The 13170-nt window shown below is 45.9% G+C and overlaps 1 protein-coding gene across 1 annotated transcript in view; it reads right to left on the bottom strand.

The window, feature by feature from the left end:
* Positions 1-1299: 1299 nt before the first annotated feature.
* The window catches only part of Plpp4 (phospholipid phosphatase 4), a 133204-nt gene continuing 121333 nt past the window's right edge, over positions 1300-13170 (bottom strand). The window contains exon 9 of the mRNA XM_029543834.1: positions 1300-1840. Within this exon, the coding sequence (XP_029399694.1) occupies positions 1641-1840 (200 nt within the window). The 3' untranslated portion in view covers positions 1300-1640. The remainder of the gene's footprint in view (positions 1841-13170) is intronic.

Below are 13170 nucleotides of genomic sequence, written 5' to 3'. Positions count from 1 at the left end.
CCAGATTTAGAATTGTGTTTTATGAACTATCATGATTTTACTGTTATGTATCTCATATTCATTTTCTTTTAAAAAATACACATTATTCATCTGTGTGTTATGTGCATATGTGTGCACATGCGTGCATGTGAGCATGAGTGTGTGCATGTGTGTACACGTGTGCATGAATTCCATGGAGAATGCGTGGCAAGCAGAGAATAACTTGCAGGAGCTGGTTCTCCCCTTTAACCAAGTGGGTCCTGGGGATCAAACTCAAGTTGCCCAACTTGACAGTGAGCATCTTTACCCACTGAGCTATCTCACTGGCCCTTATGTTCATTTTCAGGGTTGCTTGTGAATGTGGCTGCTGCAATTTCTTTTTAATCTAAACTTTGACCTGTATTGGAAATTCATATAAGATTTGCCCTGTCTCACCCCCACCATTGAGCAATCATGTGGCTCTGTGCCAGAACCACAGCTGGAGAGAACAGCTGGAGAGGACCACAATGGGGGCCGGGAACAGGTGGTTCATGAATGTCACGTGAAGCTTGTAACAGGAGTGTATGGCGATGCCTCTTCCTGGACGGCTCATCCCAGAGCTGCTCAGCCCATGATTTAGATACACAAGTGCAGTCTGTTGCATTAACTGCCAGAATAGGACATTCTTCAGACATCAAAGATGCATCACCTTGCGCAGCAACCAAGCCCAGCAATCTGGAAATTGAGAGCAGAGTGAAGGGATTGCTCTCAGCTTTGAAAAGACCAAGCTGGCTGGGAGCTCAGCTGAAAGAGATCAATGTTAACCTGGTGCATTCCACAGCAGGAAGAGCCCAGCAGAGATAGCAGCTTCTTTTATTTTCCTCCCTCCCTGGGGGGGGGTGTGTGTGGCTGCTGTGCTGCTGTGTCCTCCCAGCCTGCAACTGGGCTATGCTGCCACCAAAGACCCCTTAGAACAGAGCTGTGCAACATGTAACTCTCAGAAGGGTAAGATACCTCGTCGTCAGTTTGTACCTCCACTGCTCCCCTCGTGGATCCCACAAGGGAAACCACAGAGCTGACATACTCACCTGAGAGACACTTCACTCCATCCTCTGAGCATTCTTTGCAAGGGCAGAATTATATCCAGAACTATCTCCCCAACCTCGACTGCAAGGTGGCAAGAGTCCTGCACCTAGAACCTGAGGCAACCTCCCCACACAGGCAGCCCCTTGCTTCCAAGGGGGATCCAGAGACAGAGACTGTTTGGGGCCTCACCGTGAAACCCCATCATGATGCCTAAAATCTTTTGCTGGCTGATGGAATACCAAGTCTTCTGGGTGGGAGACTTTATTATGTTTCACAACATGAACACGGAGGAGGATGGGTGCTACAGCAAACACCTCAGGCAAACGAATCACTGGATGAGCTAGCATGCCCACCCCACCCTTGAATCCTCCTTCCTTGTACATGGGTCTCTCAGAGACTGGTCCTGGTGTCCAAACTTTACAAAGTGTTGAAAGGAGACATGGAGTGTGGCAAGAACACCATCCACAGAACGGAAGCGGAGGGGACTTTAGAGTAGCTGATGAGAATCACATTACAGGAAATCCTTTCCACTGTGTTATGACATCAGAATAGAAGAATGAACCAGGGGCTCAGCGTCCATTCTCCCTACACACCCGTCATACGGGGCCCTCGGTGATCCCCTCCAGGGGCAAGCTGGGTGCACTGTCCGCCGTTGACCTCTCTTCCTTCTTCAGTGAAGTGGGCACTCGGAGGCTGACATACGGTTTGTGGCACGCTGTGTTGGCCAGAGGAGGATAATGCTGTCTGTAGCAAATATAGGCAAAAATGAGGCCGATCACTCCTCCAACAAAAGAATCTAGTCAGGAGAGAGGAAGTGAGAAAATGGTTATTCTTCCTTCGAGTGATCAGCCTGGATTTCCAGAAAGTTCTTTTTCTAGTTGCCCTAGATGCTGGGTTGCTCACAGATTCTCCAACACGACCCCCGCCCCACTCCCCGGGAAGACCAAAGGAAAGAGAACATGCTGGAGGTGCAAATCATGGTGGTCTCTGCAAATTGTCATGATTCCTAGCACTTAAATGCTAAATAGCAAGGACCCAGACTAGTGAAATGGCTCAGTGGGCAAAGCACCTGTCGAGAAGTCTGATGGCCTGAGCTCTATCCCCAGAACCTACATAGAGAGAGATGGAGAGAATAGCTCTGTAAAGTCATTCTCTGACTTACATGTGTGCCTTGCCCTTCCGCCTCCCACACACACATACATTTTGAAAAATCAAGGACTTGACTCTACACCCTCTCCCCATCCCCCAAATCCACACCTTTAACTCGTACCTGAGCATTGCATGAGCTCAGACTGGTATTCTAGATTTCTCAGAGTAACTGAACTCTGGAAGAAGAATCCTAGCCATCTCGCTCACATCTGAACAGGGAGACTGGCATTTATTTTTCCTAGGACAGTCTTGCAGGAGTCTTTTCCTCTTGCTGGTGACCCACAAAGCCCCAGCAGGTGTTCTGGTCCTTACCTCTGGGATGAAATAAACCCTCAGAGGCCCATGGTAAATAAAACTTTTAGCAATCTTTGAGACTTGGCAAACTCTTTAGAGCTCTGTAAAAAAGGAGCCTGATCCCTCTCATGAGCTGTGGGTATCTCCAAGATGAGGTGGTGGTGGTACAGAGCAGATGAAGCAGTGTAACTCCCCTGTAGGCAAAGATGGACCTCAAACATGGCACTCAGCTAATCAATAGAGACCCCATGAAGGTGCCCTACCCATCAGCCCAAACTGCCTCTACAGATCATTTCTGCCCAAAACATCCTGACACAGTATGGACCTCCCCCAGCAAAAGAATCTGGAACTCAGGTCCGGTCACTGCCATTCTCAACTGCCATCCTCGAAGGGTTCCGCCTACATGCTGGTTAGCCTGTTGAATTGTGCACACTACCTAAAGGGTATTGGAAACACCCCCCATTTCCCCCAGCATTCTAGTTAAATCCCATCGCTCTTGCTGCTTAAAGCACAACTAACAAATACCATGACCAAAAGCAACTTAGGGGAGAATAAAACGTGTACTTCAGCTTATAGTTTCAGTCTATCATCAAGGGAAACCATGGAAGGAACTTGAAGTAGAAACTATAGGGAACATTGCTTGGTGGCTCAGTTAAAGACCTATGTTTGGAGATATATATATATATATATATATATCAAACCCGGATTATCTGCCTAGGGAATGGTGTCATCCAGAGTGGGCTGGGCCCTTCTACATCAGTTAGCAATCAAGATATTCTCCACATGTACATAGATACCGATCAACATGATTTGGGATACCCTTTAATTTCAGATACCCTTTCGGGTGACTCTAGGCTATATTAAGTTGACAGATAAAATGGAATAGGACACTATTACCCTGTGTCTGTAGCCCATGTTGGTCTTGGGGACATTTAAACCCTGACAGGTTCATTCTTCGTTTGATAACCATGTGGCTTCCTGAGGTCTTGGTTTTTACAATGCAACAGTGGGATAAAGGCTATGTCCACCTTGGGCCAGACAAGGAATAACTGCTTCTATACTTCTTGGGAAGACAGACACTGTGCAGCCATCTCAGCTTAAGTCAGGCTAATTGCCTTTTACACCCTGAGAGGCCATACTGAGTTGTCAAAGCCTTGTATCTTTCCAGAAAATGAACCTCTCTGTGTAGCTGTGTGTGCATGCGTGCGTGCGTGTGTGTGTGTGTGTGTGTGTGTGTGTGCTACCAGTCATTGCTGGTCTTCTTGTAAGCATCCAGGTTCTACCTTGGTCTATCAGAATAATTAAAATTTTTTCCCATTTTTAAATTTCTTTGGTATATGACTGTACATGTGTGCACATGTATATATACATGCCACAGTTACTGTGTGTTAGAGGACAACTTTTGAAATCGGTTCTCCCCTTCCACTGTGAGGGATCTGAGGATCAAATTCAGGTCATCGGACTTGGCATCAAGCACCTTAACCTACTGAGCAAGTGAGTTTCCTGACCCTATCAAAAATTTAAGGTTGGGCACAACATTTCGTATGTCACTATCCTCCATAGAACCAACAGCCACTACTCTCAATATTTATAGTAGGCTAGTAGGAAAAACCAATCTGCTGCAACATATACTTTTAAGTTCTTCCAAATAAATTTATTAATTTAGCACATGGACTTTTATTGATCTACAATGTAAACTGGAAAAAAAAAGCATAAATAAGAGTACTTGTATTCTAGAAATTTCCATGACAAAGCATGGATATCAAGGGCATATAGCCCAGTGCCCAGCTGCTGCTCTGATGACCGGACTATGGAGTCCAGACGCAATTGCTGGTGATCCTCCTTCATGTGCAAATAGATGGAGCTGCTTTTCTGCTCACCGGGACTGCCACTGCTCCCAAGACCCAAGAAGGCTCTGCATCAATCAGAGCTGCTCACGTGGCTCTGCCACCTACTCCAGCCATGTCCCCTTCACTCACTATCTTTCTGCCTATACCTGCTTCTTTCTTGGCTGCATACAAGCAGTTTTCATCCTTGGCTCACAGTAGGATCCTTATCCTTCCTCTCCTGTTCAATTCCTTTCATGGTTCAACACCTGACTCATTATCCTTGTACAATGAAGCCTGGGTGCACACCCTAGCTTCCCACTCCTGTGCTCCCCGTTTCAGTGGTGAACAATGGCAAACGTTTCAATGATAGATGGTTAACACTATGCTCAGAACTCTATGGGGACAAGGGCTGTGTGTGTTTTGCACTGTTGACCCTCAACACTTGGCCAACATCTTGCTGCCCATAGCAGAATTCAGATTGTTGAGGGACAGAAAGCACAGCAGGTTTAGATCTGACTGTTGTTCTGTGTATCCTTAACTGAGGTCTTTGCCTTTGTGGTCATCTGTCACCCTGTTGGTTAGAGTTGGGTATGGAAAATCACATGGGCCTGAAGGGGCTTTTTTGGCCTCCTGAGTGTGGAAGAATCACTTAAAAACAAGTGATTCTAATTGGAAAACACAAGACGCTGAGGAATGGTCACTGCTTCAGATATACTACAGATGGACTGAGCGGGGCTTCCTGCAGTCTGACAGAAAGGCTGGTGGCACATACAAGTGTCTGCTTGGCCCTGGTGAACAGCTGTCAAGATGGGAAGTGGTGGATTGAGAGACGCTAGTGGAATTCTGCCATGGCTTCAGGAACTAGCCGGTCCCCATCCACGCCCAGGTCCTCGTGGGTGCATGTGGACAAGGTTATGCACTCTCACCCTGACCCAAGGATATCCGTGAGGTAGAATCTCTGAGGCACTGCAGTCCCTGCCAAGTCACTTCACCTCCCTGAGCCTCGGCTTCCTTATCTCTCAGATGGAGATGAGGTCTCAGCATTCTCCTCATTGACCATGACAATCATTTCTGCTACTGTTGCTAAAGTTGATGCCATAGGGGATGTCACAACAGGAATCCTGCCCTGCTCCTCTCACATCTTATGCTAGAACTTCTGGGGGTTCCTTGAATCTTCACCTTTCTTCTTCCTACTCAGCAAGCCAACAGTCAGAGCTGTAACCTCAGGAACATGGCCGTGTTTTGATAGCACTTTATTTTATTTTTAAATGAACTATTCTTTTAACAAAAGATTAATTAATTGTGTATTTGTGTATCTCCATGAGTCTCTCTCTCTGTCTCTGTGTGTGTGTCAGGGGGGTTGTATATGCATACACGTATGGGGGTTGTAGATGCATGCGTGTGTGCATGTGTGTGTGTGTGTGTGTGTGTGTGTGTGTGTAAGAGGAAAAATTACAGGATTTGTTTTATTTTCCTTCCACCATGTGTGTCCTAGGGAACAAACTTAAGTGCTAGTCTTGGTACCTTTACCCAATGAACAATCTCACCAGCCCTTGGTAGTATTTTAAATAAACTTTGGAAAGCAAGTGTCACCCAAGAACCTGTAAAGCAGTATGTACTATGAATTCTTGAACAGGCCTTCAAGGCACAGGTAGCATCATGGGATGAAACAGCAGCTCATATGAAGAGTTTCCTCATAGAGTCCCTGGATAGCAGTTCATAAAACACGTTACAACCTTTTCTAGTTCAAGGTCTTCGTGCTGCACTATTATATCGCTTTATTATCTTGTCCAAGCTCAGGGAACATTCCCACCGGGTGTTATTTTTATGAGCATCTAAAATAAACCACAAAACCTAACCTGCATTTGAGCCATTGACTATCAAACGGACCAAAGAGCTAAGTCTACAAATGACAGCATCTGACTTCTATATGGTGCAGCATTTCAAGAGGAAATTCCAGGTCTAACAATTCCAGGCAAATGCTTCCTGGGTTCACTGATATAGCAGCATGTAAGGAGCTGGAGATGCTGAGCTAGTTCCTATCAGATGGAGCAAGTGAGAGGACTAAGGGTGAGGAAAGCAGCAGGGACTAGATGGAGTCTTCTCTAAGCCACAGTCCCCCAGAGATGTGTTTACTACCAAGGTGTGAACAAAAAAAAAATACCTTCCATGGGGAGCTTGTCATCAAGGGCTCAAGTAGCTACTGCCGTTTTAATTAACTCACACTCACAACGTGTTGACAGATACCAGGCAAGGGACATGCCGGTCTTCATTGGAAGAAAAAGCCACCTAGGTGACTTTCCCCGGGTATGGTAGCATGCCCCTGAAAGACTCAAAAAAGAAATAAGTGGTTCTCCATCCATGTCCCTGGCCCCCACATGCTGCTGTCTCCTTAGTTAGCACTGATGTCAATTTTCCAACATGTATGTTTATTGTATGTGTCTCAGGTGTTAGGCGTTGGAGTCAGAGGTCTGACGTCAGACCTAATGAAGCATAGGTGAACCTGCTACCCAGAGTTTACAGCCCTAGGGGGGCAAGACAGAGATGTGCAGTGATGGCTCAGCAGTGAGCTGTATCTGTGATAAGCACATGAATAATGGGGGCCTGAGAGCTGGTTCAGTAGTGTGGCCTGGGCTAACCTGGAACACAGAGTTATGCTGAGGGTATGAGCCAAAGACGGAGACCTAAGAATGAGCTAACGTTATACAGGGGAAGTAAAGGCAAGATGGGCACCTGTGGTTTTTCTAGGAAGAGGGAAGGAAATGCATAAAGCTGCCAAAAGTGGAATAAAGGGGATTGTCAGACTAAGAAACTGATGGGGGGGCATCTAATGAAAGGATTATAGGATATAGGTCACCCATCTGGTTGGCATGAAGAGCATTTCTCATGTTCCTATACAGCTCTGGTGGGCCCTCAGCATGGACCACAATCCTACTTCTCCTCTAGGGTATCATCTGTGCATGTTGCAGCCTCACACCTTCCATTCTGTTTGGTACCCATTTCCATGTCTGTCTGCCTGGTAGATGGCATCTAGGCTCCTAGACAGCAAGCTCAGGCCTGTTGCCTAAATACTCAATACTTTCTCATTTGCAAATGTCTGGCAAGCATTTACACCGAACAACATCTACAAAACACACTTAACTGTCAACACCACGAGCCACAAAAGGCCATGCATTCCACGGCACCTAAAACAGGCAAAGCCAGAGACAGAAAGTCGATCAGTGTTGCCAGGAGCAGGGGAGGGTGGCTGCTAGTAGGTTTATGATGGCTGCACTATTCAGAATGTGCAGACAGAACCCACTGCACTGTGCACTTCAAAGGGGTGAGCAATACAGTGCTAAAGCAGAGCTCAATGGAGCCTCTCTTTATACAGTCAGAGGGAGGAAAGCAACAGCAGATGGTTTACAATGGGACCCGAAACTGTGACTTTGAATCCAGCAACCTGAGAACTGAATCGCACACAAATGAATCCTCATCTTATGAGGTCAAAGAACAGCAAATGGCCTCACCAGGTCCTCCACAACCAATATGCTGAGCTATGTTGATCTGCTTCAATAAAACAACAGTATGGACAAAGGCTTCCTAGCATCTATTGGCAGGTTCCCAGGAAGAACACATCCATTCCTGTCGCCTTGACAACATCCAACATCAATGCATTCACTTGACTCTGGAGCTTCTGTACCTTGAACTTCATGACCCAAGACAATAGGGCAAAATCCAACTCTGGAAAACTGAACAATTGCATCTGACTTTTCTGATTGTTTGGTTTATTATTATTATTATTATTATTATTATTATTATTAATTATTATTTCCAGTGTTTCTCTAACTAGTGAGATTTCTGCTTTCGTGACTGAGTTCCTAGCAAAGAATATGTCTGACACCAACCTATCTAGTAAACTGTAGGCTGGAGGCATGGAGGCCATAGTGCTTTACTGAGCCTACAGGCACAAGGAGACATGACTGAATGAATATCTAAAATGCAAAAAAAAATTTTTTTAATCTACTTTCAAGAGGTAAGAATTTACAGAAAATGTGGCTTATTATATTGAAATTAGTTAGATGAGTTTAAAGAAACTCAGAGTATCTGTGTCACCCTGCCATATCCCAGCAATATTGGCTTTTGATTCTTAGGGTCTAGTCAATCTGAGCAAGTGATGGAAGCCATCGTTATCTGTGCTTATTAAGAGGAAAGTGCTTCTTGCACAGAGAGTGTAAGCTACTCAGCCACTGCTTAGAAAGTTGTCATACAAGAGGAAGCCAGCTAAGTAAATGATGTTCTGGCTACGTAGTCTAACATAGAACCCTCTGCCTGCAGTGGGCAGGGTAGTGACAGGGGGCCGCTTCTCTTGAAGCCCACAAGCACTGGACCCAACAGCAACTTTGCTGTCCCATCTGGGCTCCTAGATGCTTCCTCTTTGTCTTTTCCATCCTCTAACTGTACGTTACGATAACCCATGTCTCATGCTCTACTGGGGCATTTTCTTCAGACTCTAGACAATTTTCCCTCTTGCCTGATGCAGCTGAGGATGTTACCAGGGCAGAGACTAAATACGACTTGTAAGAGAGGAGCATGCGTTAAGCCATGCGCGTGTTTGTGTGCCCAGTGCTGATGAGGCAGGAGGATCTTGCATTTGAGGCTATCCCAGATTATAAAATGAGGTCTAGGGCAGCCTGAGCTCACAGCGAGACTGGCAAAAAAAAAAAAAAAAAAAAAAAAAAAAGGCAAAACAGAAAACAGAGGAGCATTTTCGTCAAAACCATTCACTTATTTAGCATATATTTATTGAGCTCACCCATCATGTCCTTTTTAAATTTCTGTCAAATTCCTAATTTTTATAACACAGAGAGGGATTATTAGGAAACTGGGTCTTAAGGCTTTGACATCACTGTGGAAGCAAAGATGACCTTGAATGTCTCATCTTCCAGCTGCTGCTTCCTGAATGTTGGGATTACAGGTGTGTGCCATCACACCCAGTTTTTATGCAGTACCTAGGCTAGAACCCAGGGCCCCATGTAAGACATAGGTAATCACACTACCTTTGCAGCAGGAAGTGGGTTAGTCCTCGAAGTAATGAATGAGGCCATTGGGGTGAATCCTAACTCAGTATGACTGGTATCCTTATAAAGAGGGGACGACAGTTAGGACAGAGAAAGTCAGAGGGAGTTGATGTGAAGAGATGCAGGGAGAATGTCATGGGGGGGGACAGAGGCAGTGCCTGAACTCTGCTTCTACAAGCCAAGGAACAATTTGGGTATGAGAAACCAGTAGAGGCAAGGGAGAGTCCTGCAGTTTTCTGGGAAAGCTGTCCCGATGGTCCCTTGCCCAGCTTCCAGAACAGTAAGAGAATTTACAGCTGTCATTCTAAACATCTGGTATTTAGATGTTTGCTCCAGCAAGTCTAGAAAACTCCATCAGTATCAGTACATAGCATGTGCCATGCAAACATCCCTGTCTGTGTTGGATGGCTCAACCAGTGACACAAATCTGGTCATTTAAATAGCATGCATAGCTGCCTTCATATAACTGCCACAGAAATGATTTATCTACATAAGGCCTGTAGATAGTATTCACAGTTTGCCTTCCCTTGTTCTAGTGGCTAGGACTAGACAATTGTCAGTATGCACTAAATTAGCTGTTAAAAGGTAGCAAATGAGTTAGGGTAGCGGGGCGGGACATGAGCGGTGTGATGAATTGAAAAGAATGGTCTACACCAATGTGATGTGTGAAACCAGGTTAGAGGAGGGCAAAGGAGGGCATGCTCACATCAAGGAGGAAAACATGGTAGGCACATTAGAAGCCAATGCAAAGGCCTCTTAGTGAGGTGGGTCTGGAGTGCTCAAAGAACAGCAAGAAGCCACATGAGCAGGCAGGTCTGAAAGGTGGGATCTTGCAGCTCACTGCAGGGTGTGGGCTATGATGTTGAAGGAATAGAGAGAGTCGATGGGGATTCCTGCAGGAACTTATGGGCAAGCCCACGGGCTCACTGAAGGCTCACTGGCTGTAGCAAAGGAACATGGAAAACCAGCATGGAGCATTGCAGCATGGGGGGGGGGAATTGAATTCTAGAAATGCATTCAACACAAAAGTTTACAGAAAACAGCAGGAAGCAGAGAAGAGAAGGGATCCCCAGATTAAAGTGAAACAAAGTATCCATGGATGTCAGGAGCAAGCAACCTCTTTCCTCAAGAAAACTGGGCAGAAGTTCTGCCTGTGGTGGGCTCTGCACAGAGGGAGGAGTACCGTGGGGCTTCAGACTGTTCCCACTCTCCTGAGCACTAACACAGACATGGTGCTTATCACAGGCAGCTGGGCTCTGAGGTCCCTAAATAGCATGAGCATGGCACACAGGTAGCCGATGGAGGGGAGATACATTCTTTTGGGATAGAGTACTCTAAACGGGGAGCAGCAGGGCCATAGTTTGGCCCAGGGGTAGGTTTCTGGTGGGAACATACAGTTCAAAACCTTTTTAAGTCCTTTTATTTAGAAAACCAAAGGATTGCTTCTGATAGCCTAAGAGAGGTCTGGTGAAGTGTGTGTGTGTGTGTGTGTGTGTGTGTGTGTGTGTGTGTGTGTGTGTGTGTGTGTGTGTGTGCTACTTCACACATGGATGATGGAGCGAAGCACATGTTATTTCCAGTCCTAGCTATGGTTCTTCCCTGCCCAGGAACCACAAATACCCAAGAGCGAGAAGAGGCAGAAGCTGGCTTAGGCCATGCTCTGTCCTTCTCGGCATCTGTTTTCCCAGAGTGGGGATTCTACACATCTCTGAGTTCAAATGCTTTGTGTTCACGGTTAATCCCAGAGGTGAGCCCTGTTACCAGGTGCGGCTCTTTGCCCTGACATGACATATGAATCTCTCTGGCTTCCGGTTGACCCGGGAGGCAGCCTAGCACAAAGACAAAGGGAACATCAGCCACAGGGAATTTTAGAATTGATCCAGTTAGCTCTCTCTGGGAAAGTTTCACTGAATACATTATGTGTAGCCCCACTCTATGCCTATACCCCCATGTTCCCCTCACATAGTAAAAAAGCAGACTTGTCTAAATTTAGGGTGAGCTAGGGAGGAAAAAAATAACACAAATCAGCCACAAAAACTAATAGAGCATGCCATGTGAGATTATGGGATATTGATTAGACATGAATATGAAATGAAGTAATTGGTTGTATTTCCATACAGACACCATTGCTTAAATCACTTTGAAATGGAGTCATACAATCCCATAATAGTAATGTTGCTAACTAACATTAATAATGAGAAGAATGTGGAATTTGCTGGTGCCTATTGGGGTTCCATATAGATTTTCACCTTGATTGATAGTCCCTGCCAGTAGTCACTGGGCAGCTCAGTTCATCACAGAGAAAAAAACCAATTTGTCTCAATCAAGCATCCTGCCTCTAACACCCACCTACACTGCAATCAAAGGCCTGGCTGCCATGTGTTTGTCAAGCTGAAAGCCTTAGAGGCCTCCTCCATTTCTCCCGGAACAACTGAGGATTGAATAAACACAGTTTCTTATTCTTTCCTTGTGGCTACATTATTCACCCACAGAGAAAATGGCAACAGGTCAGGCTAGGGTCAGAGAGGGTTGAAGAAGGTCACACTTCACCTCTTAGGTTGCCAGTACAACAGCATTAAGCAAAGATAAGGGGGGGGCATAAAATCTGAACCCCTTTTTAAAATTTCAGGATAGGTTCTCATACATCTCAGGATGAACATGAACTCACTGTGCAGCCAAGGCTGATCTTGAACTTCAGGTCATCCTGCCTCCACCTCCCTAGTGCTAGAATCCTAAGTGTGCACCTCCACACCCAATTCATGGAGTGCTGAGAATGGAACCTGGAACTTCATGCATGCCACACAAGCATTCTACCCACGAGCTACTTCTCTTTTTTCTTTGAAGTTCTTCATTGTTTCCCAAATCCAAGATGGCCAAATGAGAGTGGCAACTCCATATTAGTGGCTTGGGAACAGATCATGTGGCAAAAATACACCTGCCACCGAGTCAGCTGTTTAGGAAATGCCTTGTGTCCTTTCTCAGTAGCAGTGAGGTGGGAAGTGGAGGATAGTGATGTGATGAGCACAGTGCATTTGCGTGTACCAATGACATCTGGGCTCATGATTGCATTCAGTCTATCACAGAGCTTTGCGAAATATTCAGATATTATCATTCTATAGCAAAAGAAGAACCTGCAGTTCCCTGGGTAACAGGAGACAGAATTCACTCAAGGCCATTCGGCTCATACTGTTCTTGCTGGGAAATGCCCTAACCCCTTAACCCTGTAGACACAAAGGAGGCAGGAAGAGTGCTAAAGCAAGCACTGCAGTGAAGCCATGCGCCTGTCGCTGTTGCCTCGGGGACTTGGTCCCTCTCTTCTTCTTATAATGTGGTTTTCATGACACCAAGAACTTTGCTCAACTCAGTGGTGAAGATAAAGAACAAGGGAGAGCTGCAGCTATAGCTCAGTGGTCCTTTCTTTACCTCCTCCATTCGGGGTGCACTGGATGACCACATGCCCCTCCCCCCTCCATCTAAACTGTGCTTCTTTATCTCCTCCACACACCCTGTACCATCTAACTCCAAAATGCCATTTCAGATACCTGACTCCCAAGACATGAGCTTCAGCGGGGCTGGGAGGGAGCAGAAGAAACTGGCTCTTTACTGGTGACTCTCAGAAGTGATGGCAGAACAGGTTTGCTTATCAGCCATGCAGACCCTTTCCACACCAGAAGCTATCCTACTCCAAGATAGAAGTCCAGAGCGAAGAAGTGGATGTGGATGGAGCTGATTAAGGTGGTATGAGGATGCCAGAGCGAAGTGGATGTGGATGGAGCTGATTAAGGTGGAATGAG

Source organism: Mus pahari, chromosome 1 (genome assembly GCF_900095145.1).
Source record: "Mus pahari chromosome 1, PAHARI_EIJ_v1.1, whole genome shotgun sequence".
NCBI classification, from domain to species: domain Eukaryota; kingdom Metazoa; phylum Chordata; class Mammalia; order Rodentia; family Muridae; genus Mus; species Mus pahari.
Note: the sequence above shows the minus strand (reverse complement) of the source record. Positions and strands in the feature narration are given on the sequence as shown.